The sequence below is a fragment of the Trachurus japonicus genome, chromosome 13 (assembly GCF_045865225.1).
Source record: "Trachurus japonicus isolate A0001 chromosome 13, Traja_1.0".
Classification (NCBI taxonomy): Eukaryota; Metazoa; Chordata; class Actinopteri; order Carangiformes; family Carangidae; genus Trachurus; species Trachurus japonicus.
The window spans coordinates 27,919,537-27,946,706 of NC_140919.1; the positions used below are offsets into that span (position 1 = coordinate 27,919,537).

A 27,170-nucleotide genomic window follows, 5' to 3' on the forward strand; every position below is an offset into this window, starting at 1 on the left:
CATCACATCTCACTCTAAAAATAACAAGACAACAAATCATAAAACACGAACCACAAAACTGAGATAGTAAAACATCAAAACTGATATATCTCTCTATGTTCATTGTACTTACACAGGAAAATAAGGAGAAAATAAGAGAAAAATAATCTGTTAAAGAACCACAACTCCAGTGTTTACATTTGACTTAGTGTATGTTTTGTTTACAAGAGAAAGCTAGTATTATATGGCTAAAAAATAAAGTCAGTCCGTCTCATTTTCCAGCCAAAAGAGTTCCTCCCTCAGTAGTAAGTTCTGGGTGTGATGAGGACAGTGTCTGAGCCTGGGATCCCTCAGCGAGAGACGTCCTTGTAGTGAAGAAAAGTCAGCTTCCAGGTTGTCCAATAGTGAGATCAAAATATCACTTAGACCGTCTCTGACAATTAGCCAACAGGCTCTTGGCTCCTTAAAAGCATCTAACTGGTGTGCAAAACCCAACCTTCACACTTAAAATCCAGGTAAGGTCCAAATGGAAAGATAAAAACAGCCACAGTCCTTAATCTTCTCAGCTCAGACCTTTCAATTACAACCAAGTGTTAAAATGAAAGCGGCTTAAATTATTCAACAGGCAAGTTGTGGCTTCTCTTCTCTCAGTGCTCCACCTTCACAATGCCAAGAGAGAGGGCTATGAAACACTGTCATCAACAGTGCTGACAACATGTTTACACACATACACACATGGTCTCACACACACACACACAGCGCCTTATTGCCTTTTTGTCAGGGAGCACGCTCCCCGCAGTTCAGTGATTCACATAAGAAAAGCAGAATACTCCTGCACACCTGGTTCACACTTGGCAGCTCACAGCGCTTTTCTGAGAGTTTTCACAGAGCTCTAACTTACGACCTCTGACCCCTGAGAGCCACTCCTCTGTGTGCAGGAGTATTCTGCTCCATCTGAACCTGCACAAGCTGCCCCCCCCCCACAGCCTGGAGGCCCCTCGTGTCCCGTCTCATCTCATCCTGTTCTGCCTCATCAGGGGGACGATGCACGACGGCGGACCTGCCTTCGCCAGGAAGGGGTGTTTGAGAAGCTCACTGGCCGAGGCCCTCTGAGCCGGGTCTCGCACCAACATCCTGTCCAGGAAGCCCTTGAGCACAGGAGAGACCTGGGAGAAGAGAGAGGGAAGAAGGCAGCCACCCATATCAGACTTAAACCCTTTTGCACCAAATTTAACCAATGTGGCAGTTTGTCAAAACTTGGAGGCTATTTTTTTAATGCATCTTAACCTGCTAAAAAGGGAGATTGACTGTGCCCATAGGTGTGAATGTGTGTCAGGCCTGTGATAGACCCCAACCTCGCCCTACATGTATGACAGCTGGGTTTGGCTCTAGGGCCCCTGCAACCCTGCATGGATAAGCTGTGTGGACATTGGATGGATAGTTGTAAACTTGCCACTGACAAAATGTTTGTCAGAGATTTCTGTTTGTCAAAACTGGCCTTTTCTATTCTTCTGCTGACTCTATGTATCTGTCTATAAGCCCACACAATCCACCAAAACAGCCTTCACTGTCAGTCACCTAATGGTTAGAGGGTAAAAGTAAGTAAGTGACCAGGGTCGCAAATTACAGAGCAGTGTTATTATCCCTCTGTTACCCTATCTCTGCCTTTTATGTCTGCTTGACAGCTGCTTATTTAGCCGTCTTAATCCTTTAATCTGAAAAATGGAAGCTTATTGCCCTTGTGAATTTCATGCCATCAGTCACAGCACAGCCAGTAGTAATGGAGCATGTGCCAGAGATGGGATGGCAACAAACGAGTGAAGAAAAAGTCAATAAAAGGTCAAAGATGCACCAACATACCAAGTACATAAATAAACTTTTCTGTCATAGCTGATATGTACAAATACAACCAACGTGTTATTACCTTTTTTTAAAATTGCTGATAAGCATCGGTCAAAACGGAAGTCACATAGTCAAAACTCTTAACACAGCAAGTAAAGCAGAAGTCCATGTAGAGCAAGATGTTAATCACTTCATTGCTTTCACACAAAACGCATCCAGTGACCATAGTCTCTAAAATATTGACAATAAAATTAAATATGAAAAACATATTAAAAAAAGATAGAAAAAAAAAAGATCTCCCGCTCTCTGCCATGATGGTTTGTCATCATTGGTCTCATTGGACCCGAGAATACAGAGAGGACAAAAGGCAAGAAACACAACATTTGTTGTTGTGTGTGATAATGTGGTGTTACCAGATACAAAAGAGTGGGAGTGAAAATGTTTTTTGTGTGCATCTTCTTTTGAATTTTATGATTCTACTTTTTATAGTTTACTTACAGGAACATTTATTTTTTTGTAATAACTGTAAATACAATGCATATGCATGTACCTGAAGCAAAATGCTGCTGTATTCTTGATTCATTCTTGTTACAATATACAATAATTTAGTGCACCCAATGAATTGTTAAAATCTTTTTCTATGATAAAATACTGATTTATCTGAAGAAGAAAAAAACATTCAAACGTAAAAGATAAAATATATTGTATGTTATTCTCTCTCTTGCTAGTATTTTGTTGCTCAATGTGTTAAGAGTGACATTTTGAGACATGTGTGACATGTGTTGTTGGTGAGAAACAGTTTGAGGGATGAGATAAACAGTTTAGCTGAGATTCAGACTGTGTTTAGAGTTTGGATTATTAAACAATGCTTGTTAGCATTTAGCAAAAATAACCCCACAGGATATAAAAAATAGTGAAGTGGGAATATCCAGATATTTGTGTTTGGAGGCTGCAGATAAATGCAGGGAATAACTGGGTTTCTACCTTATGCAGGTTCTTCAGTTTGGGAGGCAGGTTGTCTCTAATCATCTTCATCGCTTTGAGCGGCGGCTCATTGAAGTATGGAGGCTCCCCGTCCACCATCTCAATGACCATGATACCCAGGGACCAGATATCGACCTGGACGCAGCATGAAGGGACAGTCAACAGGTAAAGAAGATGTACTCATTTGAACGTCCAACTAGTGAGATCCTGAGGAAAAACTGTGAGTGTTACCTCTGGTCCGTAAGGCAACCTGGATATGAGCTCTGGTGCCATCCAGTACGGTGTCCCAACCAGTGACTTCCTCCTCTGCACCTCCTTAGACACCTGGGCACAGAAACCAAAGTCTGACAGCTTCACCTGGAGACACAAGAGAGAAGGAGACAGAGAGGGACAAATCAGAAGAACAAAAATAGTAAAGAAACATCAAGAGAACTGTTCATGGAACGTCCCCAATCACATCCTCAATCACAATATTAATAGCCAAGATGGTTTTAGCGTCATACGTCCAAATGTGAGGTTGAAGAATTAAATTAACTCTAAATGCTGTTATAGGGCTAAAAAAAAGTCATAAAGGTTTGACAGTAGATTATTCAGAACAAATATTATTATAAAATCATGTTCACAGTAAATTTGAGTTATGATCATATAGATGAAGAGAAGGACAATGTAAACACATATTTGAGATGTGTTTTAGTTGTGTAACATCAACATTCAGCTTCATACACCACACACTAGTTGAGCAGACCAGTCTGTGTAATCTGGTGCACACAGACACAAACACTGACTGCAACATAATAACATGTCTGCCAATGACAAGCTGAGTTTCATCAACAACACTAACATTTCTGAATTCAGCCTTTTCAAGCTGTAAATAAATGTTAAACGAGTCAATGAGATGAGCAGTGTATGAACTTATCTTTTCCAGACGTTACACTCACTTTCACATACACCACCCAGTGCAAAGGTGCAATCAAAGAGACCAAAAAAAACAAACACCCACCCTACTGACGAGAAACTGTTCATACTTGGTTAGTTGAGCTTCCCCTGTCAGGCCAAACCACAAGCAAGCAAGCAAATCCACAAGCAAATCTCAAACTCAGCTCAGCACCAAAACACCAGGTCAGCCAGCTGAAGTTCACAATGTCAGTGTGTGAACACTCAGATCTGGCTGAAATCAAACTTTAAAACTTTAAAAAATCCTGCGTTTTAGGGTTTTATGAAACTACGTAAGTACACTACACATAACCACTCCTGCAACAAACAGAACACAGACAATACTTTTACTTCATGTTTTTCATCACCCAGAGTGATTAAGATCATGACACCTACCAAAAGGGTTTGACCAAGTTAGCTGAATTGATGCAGCTCTGCTGGGAACGATTAATAAGAGCACAGAGACTTAGAGTATCCTCTGAGAAATGAATTAGCAGCGTTCACACATACATGCTATATGACGCAGCACCGTTTTAGTTTTTTCTGCTCAGCAGAGCAACACAATGTAGGCCAAGCACTTCAGTGTTGCTGCGCAGGGCGAGGTCTGCCTGACCGTGCATACTGCTAGAGGGCAGGATGACAGGTAAAACCCCAGCTCTTAGACATCAAACCACAAACCCATCTGCTGCCATCAAGGACACTGTGGTTGACATGTTAGTTCTTCTTTACATCAAAGGTGTGACATGCACGAATCTGCAAAGTCAGCAAAAAGTACTTGCATATTAACTTTCTGATGCAAAAGCTATTAATTTTACCCCCCAAAAAGTGGATTTTTTCAGCCTTATCATCAAACATAATTGACAATATTAATAATGTGAATTTAAAAAATAAATAAATAAACTCAGCCCTCCAATGAATGAACAAGTGCAAGGAAACCGGGCGCCAACAGCTGCCATCAAAGCCCACCCACAAATATAGCAACAACAGATGTAAAGACTCAGCTTGGATTGACATCACATCTGAAGCAGTTATGATCTCAATCTGCTCTTGCAGACAGACTGACGCTGAGAGAATCAGCAGCAATGTCACTCACTGGGTACCTTCATTTTGTCCCCTTAAACCCGAATCGTTTATAAATCTTCATGAAGCAGCTTCACCAGACCATTGAGAACATAATAATGGTGTCGGTGAGGTTTCAACTCAGGAGACCTGCACCATCTATGCACTCTCTGTGCTGGGGTCCTTTCTTATCACAGACTATGTACAGTATGTGTTGTGCACAGTGATGCATCAGAAACCGAGTTCTCCTTTCCCGTTTGCGTTGCTGAGCAACCATTGAGGTTTCATTTTCTGCAGAAAGCAGAAACTAGTTCGACAAACAGGCAGGAAGTGATTTACCATCTGCCTAAGTTCTACAATAGTGGTTAAAAAAGTGGCATCAAGTTCCTTTTTACAGCCAACATTTTCTCTTTTATTCTTGTAAAAGCGGGTCATTGGCTGCAGGGTTGTACTGAGTTTGTGCATCGTGGGGGAACAAACTCTGCATATGAGCAGGTGAGGAACTGCTCTCTGTCAGGTGCAGGTGTGACAGCAGAAGAAACATTGATGCAGCTGATAAAATTACTGAGCTCAGCCTCGGCATCGATGATTACTACTCCAGTGTATAATAATAATCAGTGATAATACTGGAACCGGATATTGTGAAAGACCAACTACAACTGGAACATGATTCATGTTATTAAAGCTGTTAGTTTATGCTGTTAATGCAGTTTAGTTTTCATCCATTCATCAAAAAGGCTGCTTATGCAGTAAAGTGCTGCCACAGCCACAGTGTTGTGGTTTGGCATATAAAAGCAGATTTGTACTTCTAATTCATTATTCACCTAAAAGTTTGCTTTGTTGGGAGTGGTTTGCTCACATTTTTTTCCTGCACTCCTTTTGGCATTTTAAAGGAAAACTGTTTGAAACCACTACAATAAGTCTTGATTTTTACAACTGCATTGTCTTTTATAAGCGTCTCTTTCTGCCTATAAAGAGCTTTGTTGCAGCATCGTAAATGGCAGCGTGGTACATACCCGACCATCATGAGTGAGGAGGATGGAGTCACTCTTTATGTCTCTGTGGATCACACCCTGTGTGTGAAGGACAGACAGCGCCTTCAGGACAGACAAACACACTGTAGCGATCTGCTCCTCATTCATCCTGGGGAGAGAAGGGGACGTCAAAGAGAAATGTCAGTATAGACTTTACACAGCCTTTTTCTAGTGCGTAAACATTTTCCCACTCACTCACATTTTCCAACTCATCTGAAACCGTGTTGATAATAGGAAGCACCCACAAATAGACCAGAAAAAAAAACTTCTGACATGTCCATGTTTCATAGTTTAATGTAGAGATACAGTCAAATATGGCTGACAATCTCTGGAGAACTGTGTTGTAAATCAATAAATTGCTTGATGTCGGTGAAAAAAGGAAAATTAAATGACCAACGGCATGTTGGTATTTCTCTCTTTCGAGATCATATTAGATAACACTGCCCCCTTATGGAAGAAATATTTATGGTGGCTGAGGGATTTAATAATGGACATTTTCTAGTAGAATAAACTGGACTGAAGAGGCAGCGATAATAAAAAGAAGTGATCACGAGAAACTAAATGACTTAATATGAAAATGTATTATAAGGTTACATACCCATTCACAGTGGTTACAACTCTTCACAATTTCTAGCTGCTATGTAAATGAATCTAACTTGCTTGGCTTGACACTCCAAAACATTTTCTCTTAACCTGGTGTGTGTGACGATGTCGGTGAGAGCTCCTCCCTCCAAGAACTCCATGACGACCCAGAGCTCGTCTCCCACCAGGTAACTGTTGTACATCTCCACCACGTTCTCATGGTGATAGTCCCGCATGATCACCACCTGAAGTTACCATGGAGACAGAGACAGACACACACACAGACAAGTGTAATTGCATTAGTCATTAGACTCAAAAGACTGGCAGGTCGACCTTGCAGGTGGACAGATGATTGTGTATCTATAAGGTCGCAGCAGCATTGATCTGCCACCGTTTATGTCGAGCAAGCACACTGAAGCCCTGCAGGTTACTGATACGTCAGTTCAAATGTCTATAACTGCTAACACATTAGCAACTAATGTGATTATGAAGTGGTACTGTGTACTGTGTACAAATTAAAAGCGGTCAGTGACAGCGGTCATGACTTTTTCTATGACATGTAACTGATCTTATTCAATGATTTTATGTCTTAAGGGCTGCATGAGCTGATGCGAGATGAGCTTTCATATTCTGCTTTGCAGCTCTAGCCCTTTTTATTGGAAATCTATGTTTGAAAAAATTGCTTGTGCCTGGGAAGCAAGGATTATACTTGTTTTTTTTGGACTTGTTACAATTTCATATTCATTATACACAGGAGATAGGTGATAGGAGAGTAAACAGGAGAACCAAAAGTACAAACTATTCAATTTAATTTAATCATGCATTCTGGTAATAAACATATAAATTACACTAAAAAGTCAATGAAAACTAACCCTGTGACTTTAAGAATTAAACGGCACTGAATGACACCTAACTGTCTGGACAGTTTCTCAAACAGTGTAAACCTTTTGTCATAAACTCTTACCTCATTAAAAAGGAGTTCCCTGCGCTGTTGTTTCCTCAGGTCCATCTTCTTCACAGCAACCAGTTTCCCTGTGGTCTTCACTGTGGCTATACACACAATCCCCGTGGACCCCTCCCCTATCTTAATGTAGTGATCCAGGTAGGTCCGCGGGTCGCCGGGATCCACCACCATCTGTAGCGCTGCTCTGAACTGCTCATGGGAAACCCTCTGGGGCTCCCTCTGCGGTGAGCGGCCCTGGGATGGAGCGCTTGACGCCGGTGGCCCAGAGGGCACCGGGGGCCGCGGAGCTGGAACGTTGGGGTGAGGAGTGTGTGGGTGCTGGGTGGCCTCAGGGGTAAGGCTGGGGTGGGAAGAGTGGTGAGGGTGTGGGTGGCTGACAGGGGGCTTGGAGCCAGAGGAACCTCGCGAAGAGCCACCGGAGGGACCATTTTGAGGGGAAGATTCATGGTGTCGAACCGGCTTGAAGAAGGAGACAGCACAATGTTACGTCAAACAAGTGTAAGAAAGAAGAGAGGGCTGTTTTTTGAGGGTTGGATCTGCAACGCGATGTTCATTCTTAAAGGGACAACGAGGAGTTTTGGAAAAGCGAAGCGTTTTCACACTACATTTATGAGCGTCCGCGCGCACCGTAAAATTCTTTGACCAGCGCAAGACGGACTTATGTTTTCATTCATCAATAATTAAAGTCAGAGTTTCAAAGAGGTTCACATACCGTCGCAGTTCCGACCATAAACGGCGATTCAGCTGCGTTATTCTCATGACTCGCCACGAAACCGAAAGTAAGGAAACGCTGGTCGGCTCGCCCAGCATTTCCGCCACCACTAATAATAACAAAATAACGATAGAGACAAAATGATATATTTATCGAAAATGGGCCCATTAACAAGTGTGGGTCGCGGGGAGTTAACCACATTAACGTGAGACGTTTTTATAACCAAATAGAAACTCCTCGTTGTCCCTTTAATATGCTGTGTTATTTTGTATTGGCAGCCAGTCACATGCCAACATATTTAACAGTGTGGGAGGTTCACTACACCACACAGCAAAGGATAAGATAGAGATAAAGATCAGTTTTTGTCTCATAAGCAATTTTTTTTTGCTTAATTGACTCCAATAAACGGATAAACATAGATATAAAACAAGTAATTACAATAGTGTATATGTATGGGATAAATCTTAGATCTTAGAATTACCTGTTTATCAAAAACACAAACAGCTAAAATGGAAACACCATCTCAGTTTTCTTTTTTAAAATGTAATTGTTTTCAAAGGTAGTTCTGGTAATATTTTCATAACCTGAATTTGAACTGCATTTGTCTTGACATTATCACACAGGCATCACTGACAGCTTTCAGAGGAGATAACCACAACAGAAGTGGGTAAATGTGAAGAACAAAGAGAGAGGTGATAAGGGCTATCATCCATCAGCCTTTTGTACCGGTCTGCTTTTCTCTCAGTCAACGGCCCTCCTCACGGCTGCTTTGGAAACACACACATTGCATCTATTCATGCTGCTGCTCCTACCTGTCCTGTGGGGCTGCGTCCACCCTCGCTGTCCGTCCTTGGGTACGTGTTAAAGGGCCGTGTGGTCTGTTGGGCCGTCTTCATCACCCCCTCTGTTAATGGAAGGTTTGGGGTGTGGATGTTGGGCCCAGAGAGGGGTCTCTTGTCCCTGGGAGACTGAGGGCTACCATCCCTCGTCACGTAGCTTGACTTTGGCCTGTGATCGCCAGGTTGGTCTCTGCGCACCACCTGCTCCTGACAAGAGGCAGGGTCGGGAGTATGGAGAGAGAGAAAAATGGATCAGTAAATAATAATGCAGGTAACTATGTAACACGGCGAGAACAACAGCTCAAATTGGATTTGATGCAGTCATGTCAAATGATATATAACCCCCCCCCCTGAAAATACAGAATCAACACTTTCTATCAAGCCACTGCTCTTCTGAGTGATTCAATCAATACACCAGCCTTGGGAAAACTACAAAAGATTTGAGGTAGTGTAACTATTTGTCTGGTCCATCACTGCTTTGTGTGTCTTAACTGATTGTAATGCTTGTTAATGCTACATGCCCATCAGAGGCAGACTGCAAGGGAAGCTCTGTTTCCTCTAAAATGTCAAAAATAAATAAATAAATAAATAAAATAAATGGTCAAATATGAACTGTTGCGTTTACAAGTCATTGACTAAAAATATGTTAGAAAGAAAATGTTTAATTAATTCTACTGATGTGATTTTCTGTGGACAGATTTTATGATGTAGCGTTACATCATAAAATGAGCTTCTCCTCTTTGGGCCGTGATATACTTGCCGCTTGTAATGGCGTGGAAACATCGAGTTTCGCACCAGGTCTATCTACCTCTCTTCAAAAGTTTCCACCATTGATTAAGGATTCAAAGGCCTGGCCTGCCTTGGCTGTATTACCTACAATAAATGGGGGTGGTAATGTTTCATTGTGAGCACAGAGTGAGTAAAACTTGGCCTAAGAGGGCGAACCATTGACCCACATTCATCTTCAGCCCATACCTGGTCCCGGTCACGAGGCTCTCTATCTCTGTGAGGGGGAGGGGGAGGGCCAGAGCCAGGTCTGTCCCTGTGGCCCCTGCTGGGCTCTTGGCCGCGTGGCTGCTGCTGGGGCCGACCCTGGACTCCATCATCCCTCTGATGAGGACGGATTGCACGCTGACCCTGGCGGGGGTCACCTCCGCTGTGATGATCTGGTCTGGGTCGGTCTCTAATAACCAAAGTGAAAGGTTTGTGGTTTTACAGCAAGGATTTGTATTGAGAAAGAAAACTATGATTCACAACAAACATACTACACAATTATTAAATCAAGTTTTAATTAGGGATTCACAATGTTATCGGCAGGTATTTAATTTATGCTGATGCGTCTCGCTTCTGGGCAACTTCAACCTGAGGCTATAGTTTCCTAATATTTTAGTTCTAAAAGATTGAATCTGAAGATTTTCTTTTTAATGTCTCCTGTTATGCAGTAGTTCTGTCTGTCCCCACATCGCCACAGCAGGGTATAATGGGAGCAGACGGTACCATCTCTGCCTTAATACAGTAAAATAAATACAGGAGACAGTCTGCACCCCCATCCCAGCTAGACATTGCATACAGAAAGAAAACAATGTGCATACTGCATACATCTGTATTTATCTGCCAAAGGAATTTAAAAATATCAACACATTGGATATAGGCTGAAATTCAACAGCATGTATCCCTAGTTTTATTTTAGTGACAAACCTCTGCCTTTACTCCACATGAAGCAGCAGTTTGAATCCGTACCTGTCTAGTCTGTCTGGGTGTGAGTAGTGTCTGTGGTGAGGGTCTCCATTCTCCTGGCCTCCTCCTCCTGAAGAGCTGGAGTCCCTGCGAGGCTGGATGGGAGGGCTGCCTCGTCGTAGGGAGTTGGAGCGAGTCACAGACATGGTGTCAAACTCATCCAGCAGCCAGGTCAGAGAGCCGTCTGCTCCCATCTTGGTGCCACGTACAATTGTCTGAAGATTTTTTTTAGGGGGAAAAACTGTTAATAGTTGGCAACAGTAGGAGATCCTGATATAAATCACTTTGTTACTGTTTTAGGAGTCTGTGTGAATTTGCAAATGGTTTGCAATATTGTGAATGGGTTTGCGAGATGCTCAGTTCTCAAGTAGTCTTTTGTTTTTGTCCGCATACTGTACTTAAAAGTAAATCTTTGTAGAAATTCTGTGATATTCTCCAAAGGAGGTGAAGTTTAGACATAATTTGCACCAAGTGACATGGTGGGACAGATTCAGCTTTTCTGTTTTACTCAGATTTGGCTTTTGAAGACCAACACACAGCAGTGACCATGATGTTGTAAATCTGAAGTTGTGATTTGAAAAAAAAAAGAAAAAAGGTGGGGAGCCCAAGTGATCACAACAATAAACTGAAATCATCATGCCCCCCACCCCCACTAGGTTTTAAATTTGCATACTTTTCCTGAGCAAAGTATTTCTTTGCTGATTTAATTTTTTTTTAAATCTCACCTTGCGCGGCTCTACAGTAGTGATGACTGTGACATCGATGAAGGGTTTGGGCCTTTTGGCCGTGTCTTCGATGAGCGACTGCCATTGTCGCGGCAACCCGACAAACTTCTGCTCCTGCTCGTCGAAGTCTGTGTGCACGCGATGCTCAAAGTTGGATGGAGCCGAGATCTGGATACGAGACTTCTTCTTTTTGGTGAACATGATGGTGGCTGAAGGCGCTGCAGCCGAGCATCAGACCTGCAGGGAGAGAAGAGGAGGACAGAAATGAGGGTTAGAGGAATGACTGAAGAAATATGCTAAATCAACGGGCTTATTTTCCACCCTGTGAGCATTAAGCAGCCGAGTGGCATTATACAAGCCGTGACCTTTTGCTGGAGGTGATCAATAGGCTTGACAACAGGCGGAGGGCTTCAGGCCTGTCTCCCATTATTAACAGCAGGAAAACTACTCCTGCTGCAGCATTTCCTAATGGCCATAATAACACAGCCGCTCTGGCGCAGAATTACAATCCATGCAAGAACACGTTCTTAACACCAGACAAAACATCAGAGTAACATCTTCAATGAGACATTTCAACATCATCATCATCACTGTGACCATTATAGTTCAGGTGTCTGACACATAATACTATTACATCAAGCATACTGTGTGTGCAATATGTGCACAACAGACAAACTGCAGTCCAGTTCACTTTCTGATAGTGGACACACTATTTTGTACTTTGCTTTATTATACAAAATAATCCAGATGCCTCTGGGAACTTTTCAGAGGTTTGTTCTATACACATTCTGCCTGCCTCATGATATTTTCCTTTGAGGACACAGTTTGATATTTGATGGGTTCAACAAAACTTGAATTTCAAGGTGGTTGTATTGTGTGTCCCAACCGAAGAACACAGTTACAAAAATATTTGTTGTTTGTTGTTTTGTCCCTCCATATGATACTGAATGTCAACCAACCAAACACCTTTCTGGGACACTTGAATACAACAGGGGCCATCATTAATGTCTTTAGTAACATCTGCATGTTTCCTACAACAAGTCAAAAAGTAGAAATATAAGTTCCAAATTATGTTGTTTATACAGGACTGTTAGTCTTTGATTCTCTCCTCTCAACCTTGGTTCTTTGTCAGTGGGTAACAAAAGAGACACTCCCAGTAGTCAAACAGAGCCGTCTTATTATCAGCGTGTTATGAGCAGACCCTGCTACAGTTTTCCCTTGTTTTCCTTCAAAATACAGAGTTCGACTTTGCTCTTGAAAATAAAGAGATTGAAAGTGCAACACAAACACAAGGAAATGACATGGGTGCAGGGACTGTGTGTACCAGAGACGGACCAGGGGACGGCGTGTGGGTGAGCTGAGTGAGAGGGCGATTTTGGCGGGTCATAAGTTAGAGGGCATGAGTCATACGGCCGAGCAGAGCTCACAGTCTAAAAGAGCCTTTCACAGCAGGAGTGTTTCAAGTCTAGCAGGCCCGCCCAGGAACACATGGAGAAAATAAGTTTCACTGCCAAAAACACAACCTCAACATCTCCAACACAACTTCAACACACGCTGCTTCAAACATAAAATGGTACACACATTTCACATACAAACCCATTTCTCTTTTTATTCAGAAACACTAAACAGAGCAGTTACGGTGTCATTGTGTTTTAATGAGGACACAGAATTGAACTGTCGATGGATCTGATCTCTCTGTAGGTTTGTCTTTCAGAGCAGACATCTACATTATTTGGTGCACTGGAAATTGCAATGTTTTTTTGTGCTTGAAACTAACAATCCAAGTCAATACAGGCAATACATCTGAGGCACAACCTATAAATTACGTGCAGAGATTTCTCAACCAAAAATACATTGATCTTTTCCCCCCAATGGGCCCAGGGGGGATCTGTACATTGAATTTCTGTAATGGTTAATTTCACACAACATAGTCTAAGCAATCAGCCCATACCTCCTAGCAGAATTTAATTGGGCTCTTTTTTAAATCATCATATTTTAGTCAATATTTAAAACATCACCATAATTCAACCTAATTTTTGCTACTTTTTACATCTTGTTGTGCATTACATTAATAATGCTTGTTCATCACGGTATCCGAGTTATTCATAACGTACAACCATCCAAACTACAATCCCATAGTAGAGAAAACAGGGTTCAACTCTATCCAGCTTGCAGTCCATGGTTTTTTGCCATTAGCAAAACTTTCTCATAACAGCGAGGTTACAACACTAGTGACAGATGCCTCACTCCAGCAATAATGAGTGTGGTGACAACAGGGAAGAAGCAAATAAATCACTTGAGGCCTATCATTAGTGTTCAACCAACACAGCAATGCAGCCAAATGAGCCAATCGATGCATCTGGGCTTTGGGACACAGATAGCAACTACAGCCGTAAGGAAGGATGAAAATAATCATGACTGAAGGAGTTGGCCACAGATTACCATCTTACATCAACCAACACACACATGCAGCTCATAATTACTGTTGGCTAAATGAGAACAGTTGTGGTTTTATTTGAATGGCTTAAATCATAATATCTTATTGAATGCATAAAGTGCTTCAACAGTCCATAAATCAGTTCGAAAAACTGTCATGTGGGGACTGAGAGTGACACTGAGTGTCTCATGCTCACAGACAGTGGTCTGGCTGTGAATCATGGAGTTTTGTGGCTTTCAAATCCTGAGCTTTTTGCTTAATCTAGTTAAGTTAAAGGAATGTGAGAGAAAAACAAGATTTTACTGTCACTGTCAAAACCAAGAGGCAATGTGGCTTAAATATAACTAAGGCCAAGTTACGGTAGACAAACAAAGACCTTATATGATTGGGGAGAGAACCTCATTCACAGGGTGGCAACTAACACATGATTCATCATTTGTAGTATCGATAAACAATGTTTGGGGGCAAATGTAGGCGAGTCTGGATGCAGTTAGGTGTAGCTCATTCAGTGGATGATAAATTTAGTTCAGAGGGGAAAACAGTGATGTGCAGAAAATGAAACCAGTGGCTTGGTGATACCACTCAGCCTAAAGCACTATTAGAATATGAAACGGTGAAAAAGGGGCACACAATTGGTTATGACTAATGTTTATTATTGTGCCGGATGATTACAACTATTTCTTGTAGTATTAAAGCAGTAGTATTAAAATACTGACGACTCACAAACCAAATTAAATTGGTAAAGGTGTCAAATATGAATAAAAACACAACAATTTCAATAAGAAGAAGCAGAACAACAACAACAACAACAACAACAACAACATTATTTACTTTCCCAAATGACATTCAGAGACTCAAACAGGTGTTGCGGCAGCAGGTGAACTCCAGAGATACAGACAAGGAGAGTGACTAGCAGCTGCAGCAGGTGCACAGTGCCACCCCCAACCTCAACAGCCCTGGTGTTCAGCTGCTTCTGTCCTCTATATGGCCATCACCATTAAACAGTAAATGCTGAGCGAGAGAGTACGAGCAACAGGCCTCTACTCAGCGTGAACGTGAGGTTATTTGTTTTATTTGATGCTTCTGTGAAATGCTGACTCTGAGAATTAAAATGGAAACATATCCAGAATTAACAGTAGTTTGGAGAGCAAACACACAAACCATGTATTCGCTCAGAGATGCTGAGACCTATAATCACTCTTAGGTTGATTATAGGTTTCTGCATGTCCAGTTTCTGAGTTTTAAGACCTGTTAAGATCTTTAACATGCCAGGTCAGACAGACATTCCCAGAAATATACAACCTACAAATAAAATGGAGTTGTGACGGCACAACCAGCTTGAGTTCAAGTTAAATAGTCCACTGTGGACAATGTACTTTTTGAAAGAATAAAAAGGGCAACAGTAAACAATTTTGCAGTTTTATACACAGATCATTTTAGTTAATTCAGCATTTTAAAATAGGTACCATGATTATTTTATTTATAGATATTACTTTGATTATCATTAATGAACAAATATTTTGGTGCTTTTCAGCGTCTCGTTTTGAGTCATGCACTAGAAACATGATTGTGTTCAAAGTGACTACAAAGATGCTAAATGGCAAATACCTTAGTTGCCTTACTTGGCGTGACCAACAGACAGTTAATGAATGCACACATAGGGAAAAGTGTTAATCGAGTCAACCAACATGAACAGGATTAAGTCAAAGAAAGATCATTAGTGTCTGCCATGCTTTTTGCCCTGGTTGTAATGACTGCATTGTGAATGTGCTCAAAGATAAAATAATTAAAATAAAATGATCTGGTTAAATACATTCTGCAAATAGGATGTGGCCAGAGCGAAATCATAAGAAAGTTGTCAAATGTGTGGCTAAAAAAGCAGATGAGATTTGCTGCTGCACCCTGCCACCCACTTCTACAGTGTTCATGCTCTCTCACACAGAGTAAACCAGAATCTGGAAACGGGCCCCTCATCAGAGTAAAACAAGCAGACCCCTCCCTGAAAACAACAATGACTGGAGTTAAAGCTTCCCTGTGTTTCCCCCTCACGTGACACGTCATTTTCTCATCATCAATTTATTAGTTTATCTCCCTCTGCCCCCACCATTCCCCTCAAGCTCTCGCCCCCTCTCTCTGTTCTTCCTCCCCCTCCTCCTCCCATTTTTCTTTTTTTCCACCTAAACTCAACCTCTCTCTCTCTCTCTCTCTCTCTCTCTCTGCATTGCTCTGCTGCAGCTCACATATGCCTGGATGAACAGTGAGAAAGCCTGTCTGGCCAGTGGACCAGAGCCAGGCTGATGAGCTCTGGATGAAGCTGCTGTCCTCTGGCCCGATTCAAGTGCTGTACATGGGTGGTCCGCTCTCAGAGAGAGACACCATCGGTCACAGCGCTTTTCAGCTGTAATGACACAGTTGGGTATGAGAAGGATATGAATGGTGACTCCTAGACCCATATTTATGGGGTAAAATGTGTTTTGATTACAGATCCCAATCTAAACTTCTTCGATTATAGGACTGGCTAAAGTTGAGGAAAACTGAAAGACAGCATCACTTTGAAGACATTTGAAGGGCATCAGCCACGGCGGTGAGGGATTGCAGCACTCACTTTCCCTCCACTAATGATTTTGTCTGTGGCTTCACTGAGACATTTTTTGCATAGCTATCTTACTTGTGTGGATTGGGAGGGCTGATGTAACCTTAAACTTCAAAAAGTCCAAAATAAATCTTTATGAGTCATTTAAGAGATAGCCTGAAGGATTTTACCTGACTATACCAGCTTGCAACGATATTGTATTATAGTATTATGAGCAAATAGTAAATGTCAAGCCCAGCAAGTGTAGCACACACCACTCATTTGCAAAATATCTGTATTGATGCCACAAACCATGACATGAACTGAAAACAGACTCTAACCTCAGTATTGTGAACACTTTTATTCACTCATCACAAGTTGAAGGCCTCTCTGAAGTGTTGTTTAGGTCCTCTGTCAAAAGCAAATTTAGACCATGGGAATATGTATTCTTCTTATTAATGCATAAAAACCCTCTTGTTTATATACAGAAAAGAATCAGTGTTAAATCCCAAAATTTACAACCACAAACAACCACATTCATAATTGAGGTAATAAATAACCTCTAAATTATAGCCGATAACCTGCCAAAACAACTGGTGAAGTAGACAAAGCTGCCTGCCAAGGCAAAAAATATTACTAGCATTTGTCAGACGGCAATTTCCCATGCTATGTTAAACGTAGAGTACTTAAATGGTCTCTTGAGGTGGAGTTCACCAAAGCTAAAAAAAAACAAATACACAAGCAGCTTACAGATTTTAAGACTGATATACCAAAAGGCAGACAGTGGTATTTGGTATTTAGGTTAACATTGATGCTATGATGCGTTTACATGAGCTGGATGGCGCTGAGTCGGGGCAATAATTAATAGCCTGTTCTCTTGCACTTGGAAACACACACAGAGGACCACACTTCTGCGTCTTCTCTCCCAGACGTGAAGTGCTGCGCAAACATAGTGTTCACTGTGTGACCTTGGAGCTACCGACCGCTCTAACCAGCATCAGCCCGGTCATAACACTGTGTGTGTGGCACCCTCAGCTTCTGTATTACACAGAGTGGGTCTGCTCACATCTGTCTACTATTACACTCAATGAGGCGATGAAAATGCAAAACTAGCTGTTACACACTTACTTAAGTTCCCATGACATGAACCTTCATCGACCCACTGATAATCAGCTGATGTTAATGTTATAAGATCTCACACGCTACATTCACTCATGCCCCACATGGCTCATCAACACAGGAGTCCATGTTACAGCAGCATCAATAGTTACCACTCATTTATGTTAAACAACAGGGTAGGATGGCGTATCTAAGAATGATCTCATGACTGAGGAAGTGGACTACTAAATATGGTTGATGTTTACATCTTGAAGGACTGATTATGATCTGTACACCTTTGACTGTAGGATATTCTAAAATGATAATGATCACAAAGGACCAGCCTGAAATCAAGACGATACAGGTCACTCAGCATCTCTGTGATGGCTATATAGAAAACCCACTGAAATTAACATTTAATACCATTTTACTCACTCCCATTCATCCCTTATCATAGGGTTCCATCACTTAAATTGACATTTATTATAACTTAATTAAAACAAAGTAAAATGTAGGTTTTGCTAAATAATTTACATATCTTTTGTTAGCCTAAATAAATATTCATCAAATGGAAAAAAAGAGGGAATTTACTGAAGCTATGTACCATTTTTGATGAGGGCTCTAGTAGCCTACCAGCTATGAAAATCCAGCCCTGCATTTACTGTATCAAATAAAACTAAAGCGTAGCCCAAGTTTAAGGAAACCAAAACAATTAAGCAGACAGAGTACCAGGCACTAGCAACACCATCATTTCTCTTATTTCGGATGAGGAAGTCCTTTTGATAAATAATAAAAACAATCAGACGGCTCACTACAATTATAAGAAAACATGCATGAAACAGACTTCCTGGACATGAGAGCACAACTCAGTTTGAACACAAAAGACACAGCACGACAGCAAATCACTACCAAAAGCTGTTCTCCCATTCATCTCCCCATGTGTCACCGACACTTGTGCAAAGAGAGACAGACGACCCGGATAGTCCAGGCCAACAGCTGTCTTGACAGTCACAAATATGAACAGTCATGGAGAGGTCTGAATGGCCCCAGTGAGGGAGAGGAGGGAGAGGAGGGAGGAGGAGGAGGGAGAGAGACACTCATGTGAGCCCGCAGCCCTCCAACAGGGCTGTCTGTCTGTGTCGCTCTCTCGCCGCTTGGTTGCTTGCTACCCCCTTCGCACAGGACAAACAATAACCTTATTATGTTTTCTGACTCACAGTTAATCCCTCTGCTGTGAGATTTAAACAACAGTGTTTTGTTTTGCGGTCCAGATTAACTTTAACACGAGTGGAGTGGAGTCGAGCCGGTACCATGCAGTGGTTAAAAAAAAAAAAAAAAAAAAAAAGCTCCTCAGCTCGGTCCCAGCAGCGCTGCGAGGACCGACACAAAGTTTTCATTTACACCATTTACTCCTCACTAGTGAACAAACGACTAAAACATATGCGTGGATACAACTTACTTTACTCACTTTAGTCCACGTCCTGTTTTCCCCGGCAGCTACAGACTATCCACCTGATCTCATGTCGGAAACGCAGCTCCGGACGAGGAAAAACCGACTCCCTGATCAACAAAGTTGTTTCCGCGAACAAATTAAACTTGGTCAAACCATCGAAAGCATTGTTACGTCTTCATAAAAGAAACGCGACGGCCTCGGTCTCTCACACACACACACACAGCGGTAGTACCAAACAAACTTCACATCAACACAAAGTGTGGTAGCAGCACTCGGCTGTAAATACAAAGTCTGTCGCATTCCTATGGGTTCAGCAAAACGCGGCCCAGTATCATGACGTCACTGGGCGAGGGGGGGGGGGGGGGGGGGTCTGAGTGTATAAGCGCAGTCACGTCAAGTGTTATTATGAACATCTATAAAGGGTATTCTCCTATCATTAGTTGTGTTTTGTCGAATATTGTGATATTATTATCTGGGTATTGCAATTCTTGTTCCGGGGATAATTTTAGGGGTACGTCTATTTTCATGATCAATGAATCTGATGATTAGTTCCCTTTTCATATTAAAGTAGCCATAGTCTATAATTTTAGTTTTAAAAAATGATGAAAAATGCGTTTGAAAATAATGAAAAAAATGCACAAGTCACAATTGTATGACTTTTATTTCAGATGTCTGACCAATGACATATAATCAAATAATATTCAATTTTAGGCTGAATATTAGTATTAGTAGCCTATAGTATTACTAAAAAGCCAGGATGACTTGCTGGCCACCATATTGATAATTCATAGTAATGTACATGTATTGTATGTAGCCTAAAACTTTAAAATTGAAATGATTTATTGTTCTACCTATATGCCATGAGACTATTGTATGTCTATGAATGATATGAAGCACAGAAAAGGGTCAGATAATGAAACATTCTTATTTGTTGCTTGAAAGAGTAATTTACATTAAAGGCCACGTTATTGACAATGCATTGTTTGCTTCTGTCACATGACAATATTGCTCACCTTGGCAAACAGACTTTCACGGTATGGCTCACGTGTTTGCTGTTTTCAGCAGTCTGATCGAGGCATACTGTTGTGAAATATCATGTCTCCTTGCCAATATAAACAGATTCAGCACTGGAGCCGAGGGCAAATGATGAAACACGTCATTGTGAATACAGGTAACACTGGCCAAGGAACCCTCTTAGCGTTGGTGTTTTAGTTTCATAATTAAATGCAGATTGCTTGAAAATAAAAAAGCAGATTTTCGACACACACACAGAGAGGACCGCCCCTTCATGCCGTTCTCTCTCCTCATTGGATAAAGGTTGTAGGATACAAGGAAAGTTTTCTCCTCGGCTCAGAGCAGAGCAGAGTGACTGACAGACCCGTGTTTCGGACCAAACACTCAGTGATTGCTGTGGGAAGATATAACTATTTAAGACTTATATTAACGCAAACATTCCACTTACTTCTGCTTTAACATCAAACATACTTTCATGACTTCAACCCACATCAAATTAACTAACGAATAAGTGTTGTCATATAGGCATCACAAAAGTCATTTCAGTCTGATATATGGGGACTGATAACGGAACTGTACTTTAAAATCTTATCATGCTCGATATTTCCACTCTTAGACGATAAAACCTAGAATCCAAACATATGTGCTCTGTTAATAATATGAGTTGCTTGTCACTGCCAGCCAAAGTGAGTGCTGTCAAACACATCCTTTTGTTCAATTGACTATTTCCCACTCCCCAAAGGCCTGCAAGGTGTTAGCTTCACACGGAAAAGGTTTGATTACATTCCTTTGCAAGTAAAAATACAGCGGTAACTGGTCCACTCAACCTATCAGGGCTAGAAACTAAGAAACCTCCCAATCCTGAGCTTGAATTCAAACAAAGCAGTCAGTGTTGCAGCCAATAAGGGCTGACTTCCAGAGGCAGGTTGTGGAATGTGGAAAGGTCAATGATAAAGACAGCGGAGAGGGCCGTATTTAGAGTACACACAAGCCAGCTTACACATACACACACAGGGAACACCAACTAGTTAGACTGTGTATACGACCTTTGGACCTTTGCTGGCCTTACACACTGATAAACAGAAATATTTTTGGTCAAGTTCAGTGAAGGAAGTGGATGAGCTACCTACAAGTTCAAGGGTGAATAACTGAAAACTACCATGTTATTTTTTCTGGTGTCGTCAGATAAAAGCACAGGAATAGAAAAAGTGAGTCATTTGCACTTAAAGAGGATGGTAATTGGTGGTCAGCAGGATGAGATTAGTGGATCCTCTGGTGTTCAAAGAGTGAAGTGCTTAGTCAAAGAGTTGCAGGTAATTATTTGATTTCAGCCAAAGCCTCGACCTGCTGAACAAATGAGCAAGCTTTTTTTCCAGCGCCGTTACTGCTGCCTACTTCCCACAATGAAGCCTCGGCACCATGCTGATATCATATCCACGCATTCAGACATTTTCGAGCACACTACAACCACCAGCTGTAGCAGCAACATGATGACGGCATGCTGCTAAAAACAGAGACAGTGAGGTGATGCTGTTGTGAAGAAGTCACAGCACATCGATCTCCCCTGTCATTAGAGAGGCCAGTCATCACATCACCATGAGGTCTGACATTCACTGTCTGAAACAAATACAGCAGATTTGTGAATGTTACTCAGACTAGAGAGACAGTCAGAGGTAAGACATTGTGATCAAATGGTTAAGTATGAGCAAGGAAAGTGATTGATAGATGCTTTTCTCCCTCTTCAAAAGCTGCGGTGCCCATAAGCAATTAAAGCACCAAAACATCCCAGGTCAGAAATCCCATCTTTGAGCAGTCTGGACTCTGGACTAAAAAAAACTACAACTTTTGCTAAAAATAACAAAATGTTCTTAATGTTGTATTGATTTAAAGAGATAAATGATAGCTGTCCCTTGTTAAGTTGCAAACTCATGAGAATGCAAACATGCATTTACAGACAGACTGCAACCAAAGTCCTGCCCCCAGAATCTTTGAGTGTTAAGATGATGGGGGAAAAAAAGCAAGCAAAAAGCACAGCTGTTTAACCTCCCCCTCTAACATACTGATATTCTGTGGCATTGCAATGCCAGTACAACTAAGGTGAAATGCAGCCACCATCCAGAACTCTCTTTGTATTGTGTGTTTGTGAAAGCTCCACTTCACCAGGGAGGTGCAGGCCCGAGCTTGATTTTTCAGCTGAAATTAAAACAACTGTACATGATGGAAACAGAAGAACAAACTCTTCACTCTGTTCCTGCGCTCGGCGAGAGAAACAAACAGGGAAGGACAACACAGCGTGTAGTCTGAGCAAACACTGTATTATCATACAAGACTCCATTAGTGGCTAAAGCGATTGCCAGCAGGGGAAACAATTGCAGCCTTGATAACAGATAGCAGTTATTTTCATTATAGATTCATCTGATGACTGCTATTTTATCAATACGCATAACTTGGCTTATAAATCGAAATATTGGTATTTTTCAACTGATATCAACTCTGTCAACTGATTCATGGACTCAAAAGGAGTTTTTTAAAAAAAATGGTGGCGATGGGGGGGGGATTTCACAAATTTCTGCCCACATGCAGCCCTGATAGCAGAAGAGATTCTTCTTGAAACCATTTCTCATCTCTCTACACACTTAACACAATGCTGGTCCAGAGTCTAACTGGTTAGTAGAAACCAAGTCTCAAAAATAGACCTGTTATTGTTATGATACTGAATATTTTTTTTATGCATTCGGTGTTCTTGCCTCTGTTCCTGAGCACCTCGAGGGTTGTGTTGATGTTGGCTGCTGCAGTCATTCCAGAGGATTTTTTTTCCCTCCAAGGCAATGAGTCTGGCCCTCTCTCCCTGTTACAGAGAAGCATCATGATGTCTGATATGACCCTCAGCCCCCCCCCCCAATTTGCTCTGTCCTTTGTCTTCCCCACTGTGAGCTTATTTTATCAATTTCCACTCAGCTAAGTTTGATCCTCTGACTTTAGTCACTTTTTTAATGTTTTATCCCAAGGGCCTAAACTCTTCAGGCGATGTTGTGGATCATTTGAGTCCATGAGGAGCTGTAACCTATTTCTATTTTTTTTTTTTCCATTTATTAGTTTATTTCATAGGGACAGTGCACCAATGCCTCTTGCTGACAACAATGCCTTAAATATTGTGGAAAAAAACACACCCTCTCTCTCACCCTCAAGGTTGAGTTAGGGTTGCTGTACTGTCTTTGCCCCATTGACATTTCTTGCTGCTAGTTGTCGGACTGTTAGTCGTTAGCCGGACCAGGCTCAGTGGTTCGCCCCCTCCCTTCGCTCTGTACCAGCAGGAAAAGAACAAAGTATCCACTTTCATCTTTGCTTGCTTTCCCCTCTCTGACCCATATCTTTGGACTCGCTTTCTTTCTCACACACACACACACACACACACAGACACAAACACACACACACACACACACACACAGACACAAACACACACCTTGCATTTTTAAGCCAATGCCTCTTTTTCAGTGAAATCTGATACCAGGAGAAAGATGAGACTTTTCGTGTTTCCATGCTTGCTCATCCACGCCTGCATAAACTCAACCAACAAGGACACAAAGACAACACAACAAAACTGAAGATAACATAGATAAACTTGAGTTGCACTTACAACTACAACTTCTTTCATTCATGACACTCATTCTTGTGGTGAGACATTGCATTTAAAGAAGAGGTAATTATTTTTACTATGATTTTAGTCCGTATTCATTTGTTTTGTTAATCTTTGTCATTATTTTAGTACACTCTAGGTGAATTAAAATATATAATATTTATCATTTTATTATGGGTATTCCAGTTAACATTTATAGGCACGTTCAGTTTCACCTTTTTAACAAAATAAATTTAAATTTAATTTCATGAAACCAACATAAAAATAAACACTTTAACAAACCTGATTCATTAATCATTCAGCCACTGAAACTGATGGCTGACTGATGGAGGGACTGTTACACTTTCTACATGTGAGATCTGTTTATCTATCAGTTTGATATGTCCATGAGGTCAACACACTATCCGAGCATCATACAAACATCACTTACACTGAGTTTGCAGAGAGGCTTTGTTAAGGGTCTGCCACTACTATCATATCTGCAAAAATATCCATGTGAGTTGTTATTCTTCTTTTTGATGTGCTTCACAATGCACATAAGCAGAATACACAACAATCTCCATGCGCCTGTGTGGAACGCGTCCCAACTACAGTATGTGTGTATCACCAAGGCCTAACTTTAGTTGTATTACAATGCTGGGTGTTCTGTTGCACCCAAACTTTTAGCACCTGAAGCATCCTGTCCAATTTTGACTCACGTACATGTCTATGAAAAGAAGAAAAAACTCTTTCTTTGAGGTCCATTCTGTAGCATCCACGGCACCAGAGAAACCTTGACTGTTGCTACTGTTACTAGATGGCAGGGAGGTCAACAGAGGTAACTGAAGCCTTCTGTCTAGATGAGGGAAAAAGAAGATTACTATTGAAGGCAAAACACCCTGAGCAATATGAAGTAATACAAAAAATACAAAAAAAAAAACAGCAGTATGAAGACTTCCCCCAGCAGTCTGATTTTGACAGTGGGCAGCCAAATATGTAATGCTTGTATGACTGTGACAGATGTGGATTAGGCTTATCAAACATCTGGTTTGAATAGACTTATTATAGGAGGGGATTGTTAACCCACCGTCCTGCTTGATTCAGTTAGTTTTTACCTCTTTTAAATTCTCTTTCTGCACAACACAGCAGACAATCTGAATTTTCGACAACTATATACCAAGATACAGCAAGATGATGATGCTCCATATGTCAGTAGTGTAACGCTTAAGAGATTTACATGAAACAGTCTAAAACTTAAGTGGTGCTACGAATATCATCCAAAAGTCTGCTTGTTTCCCCAAGAGCTCTCTGTCACTTTGTTGCTAATTTGCCCAGACTGGTAATGGAGCCTTAATTTTACCTAACAACAATACAACTTTTTGAAACTGATACAGGGCATGCTGATATAACTGCAACTTTTGCTACCTAGCAAAGTCGTCTCTGTACCTAGTCATTGCCCTTCCTGATATGCATGCTTCCTTACCAAGTTACACTATCTGAGTATGTTGCACTGCATGATGTATAGTATTTGTAGGGGTTGTGTATTTGATAAGAGTGCTCACTGATGGTGTGTATGTGAGGGAGAAGATTGATCCCTCCATACAGCTCTGGCATCCCAGGAATGTGCGGTGTGCCCAGCACTAATCGCACAACCTTGCTGACTGAGTAAGTGCACACAAAATCTCTCTTCCACATATGAAATCTTCAACACATGAATGGAAGCATGGGAGAGAAATAAAGAGTTTCACAAAACAAAACAAAAAATGGGGTCAAGGAGTGGAGAGAGAAACTTAATAAACTTCTAGACGGACAATGTCCTCTTGCCTCCATCAGTCTGCCCTGACAGAACAAGGATTAAAGCCCGTTTCTGAGTCAAAGATGAAAATGAAAGTTCAACATGTTGGTATTTAAAATTACTGGTACATATTGTACTGCAGTAACACTCAAAGAAAGGCAATGAGGTCAAGCTGGTCGGGGTTGTTTCACGATAGCTTGAGAAAAAATCAACATCTCCAGAAGCAGGTTGTCTCCTGAATTTGCCATTAAGCCGTCCGGCGAGCTTAAAGGGGGTCTTAGCAGAGCAACAGCACCTGACGTAAAATTAGCTCGTTAGGTGTTGAGACTTAATTGTTGTTCAACAACTTTGACAAGTGAACTGCCACCAACTTACATTTAGACCACACTTTTTTCTTTTCTTTTTTAAACAACAAGCTTGACATCTCACTGTAAGGTTTTCTCCACGTAACGCGCACACACACACACAGAGACAGACCAGACAGAAACGGTCTGGGGTCTCCTCACCACCAGTCTGTCTGGACAGACCTCATAGTTAGCGGCTAACGTTAGCCACCGTTAGCAGCTACACGGGGAGCAGCGACGCGCCACCAGCCGCTGCACAAAATGCATTAACTGACACGATTAGAGCCAACGTGCTTACTCACCGCGAAACTAGCAGGAAAACGTTTGCTGCTGCCGCCGCGACGTGAAAATAAAAAACTTTCCCCCTCCTGTAGAAAAGAGCAGAAGCAGAACAACTTTGGGCAAACTGTGAGTGACATTAGCCGAAGTCTCACTTCCCTGACGCCATGTTGAAGTGGGGAAAATACTACATCCGGGAAACTGCAGCCAAGCACCATGGCAACCGTGTCTGACGGGCCGCCGTGGAGACCCACTCTAACCCTCAGGGATGGACAGTAAAGATAATGGACTTTTTCAAATAGGCTACACAATCACATGAATAAGTCTATTCAATATTCAATCATGACAGGTTAATCTGATTAACCCTTCACTCTAATACTTTATCAATGTGTTTGATTTGCCATGCGATATTTGCCATGGATGCATGCAAGTTGGCTACTATGCTGGCAGGTAGACTTGCAGTAGCATTGTGAGAAGAACAATATAAAAAATATTATTTACCGGGTCTGCCCCTTCAACTAGATGTGGCCCACCGTTTAATGGGTTCTTTCCTGATCCATGCCCGATCCCTGCATCAGGTTTGGTGCAAGAATCTGGATTAATAAAAAGTAGTCTGAGCAGCTCAGACTGAGCTGTCTGAACTCATGAGGTTGCAGTGAACCATCATCCTATCACCCTGTAAAAGGTCAGCCATTAGACTGCCTGAATAAAGATATCGTCATTACCAATAAGCTCATGGTCAAATCTTCATACAGCTAAATCTTTCAAGTCAGACTTACAGTTCACTTATCATTTCATACAAGGCCTGAAAAGGCATCATTCTAGCACAGGAAACCTGTCTGCTTCTATGCTACACTTTGTGAACTTTGTGTTATGAAGCATGCACACAGTCCAGTTTAAGTCAGATTAAGGTCTACATGCAGAAGAAAATGAGTTTCCTATTGCATTGTGGGCATTTGACTTGGATTTGGAGAAGTCCAGTCTCAGTTGGACTAGGCTACATGTTTGCATACACTTCAGTTGTCCAGTTATACACTAGATGAGTTAAGGTCATAATTGCAGCCTCAAAAATGACTGAAGTTGAATCCCCACCTCTTTAAAACATTTTCAAACAGAACATTATGTAATTTATTTCATGTATTAACATTACAATGGCGGAGTTTTTGCAAGTA

General features: G+C 41.5%; 1 protein-coding gene across 5 annotated transcripts; it reads right to left on the reverse strand.

Moving 5' to 3' along the window:
* Positions 1 to 59: 59 nt before the first annotated feature.
* pak4 (p21 protein (Cdc42/Rac)-activated kinase 4) lies at positions 60 to 26,197 on the reverse strand. Of its 5 annotated transcripts, XR_015037478.1 has the most exons (12): positions 26,022 to 26,197; positions 11,391 to 11,627; positions 10,669 to 10,880; positions 9,904 to 10,111; positions 8,902 to 9,135; positions 7,378 to 7,836; positions 6,525 to 6,658; positions 5,814 to 5,940; positions 3,037 to 3,162; positions 2,806 to 2,940; positions 692 to 1,145; positions 60 to 661 (listed from the first exon to the last, which is right to left on the reverse strand). XR_015037478.1 is itself a non-coding variant. In XM_085795696.1 (11 exons), the coding sequence occupies exons 2-11, from the start codon at positions 11,589 to 11,591 to the stop codon at positions 990 to 992; spliced, it is 1,992 nt and encodes a 663-aa protein (XP_085651822.1). In that variant the 5' UTR covers positions 11,592 to 11,627; positions 26,022 to 26,197; the 3' UTR covers positions 60 to 989. The 5 variants fall into 5 exon arrangements, 4 of the variants coding, with proteins under 4 accessions (XP_085651822.1, XP_085651823.1, XP_085651825.1 ...); XM_085795696.1 differs by having other exon boundaries at positions 60 to 1,145; XM_085795697.1 differs by lacking the exon at positions 26,022 to 26,197 and adding an exon at positions 18,957 to 19,210 and having other exon boundaries at positions 60 to 1,145.
* Between the last annotated feature and the right edge of the window lie 973 nt (positions 26,198 to 27,170).

Bases quoted from the DNA above. Each gene is read 5' to 3' on its own strand.
- pak4 (XM_085795696.1), bottom strand. From the start codon at position 11,591: ATGTTCACCAAAAAGAAGAAGTCTCGTATCCAGATCTCGGCTCCATCC. The intron at 7,837-8,901 runs GTAGGAGCAGCA...TCCTTCTTCAAG, and splicing joins GACGCAGCCCCACAGGACAG to CCGGTTCGACACCATGAATC. The intron at 5,941-6,524 runs GTTAAGAGAAAA...TTCTCTCCCCAG, and splicing joins GACATCGTCACACACACCAG to GATGAATGAGGAGCAGATCG.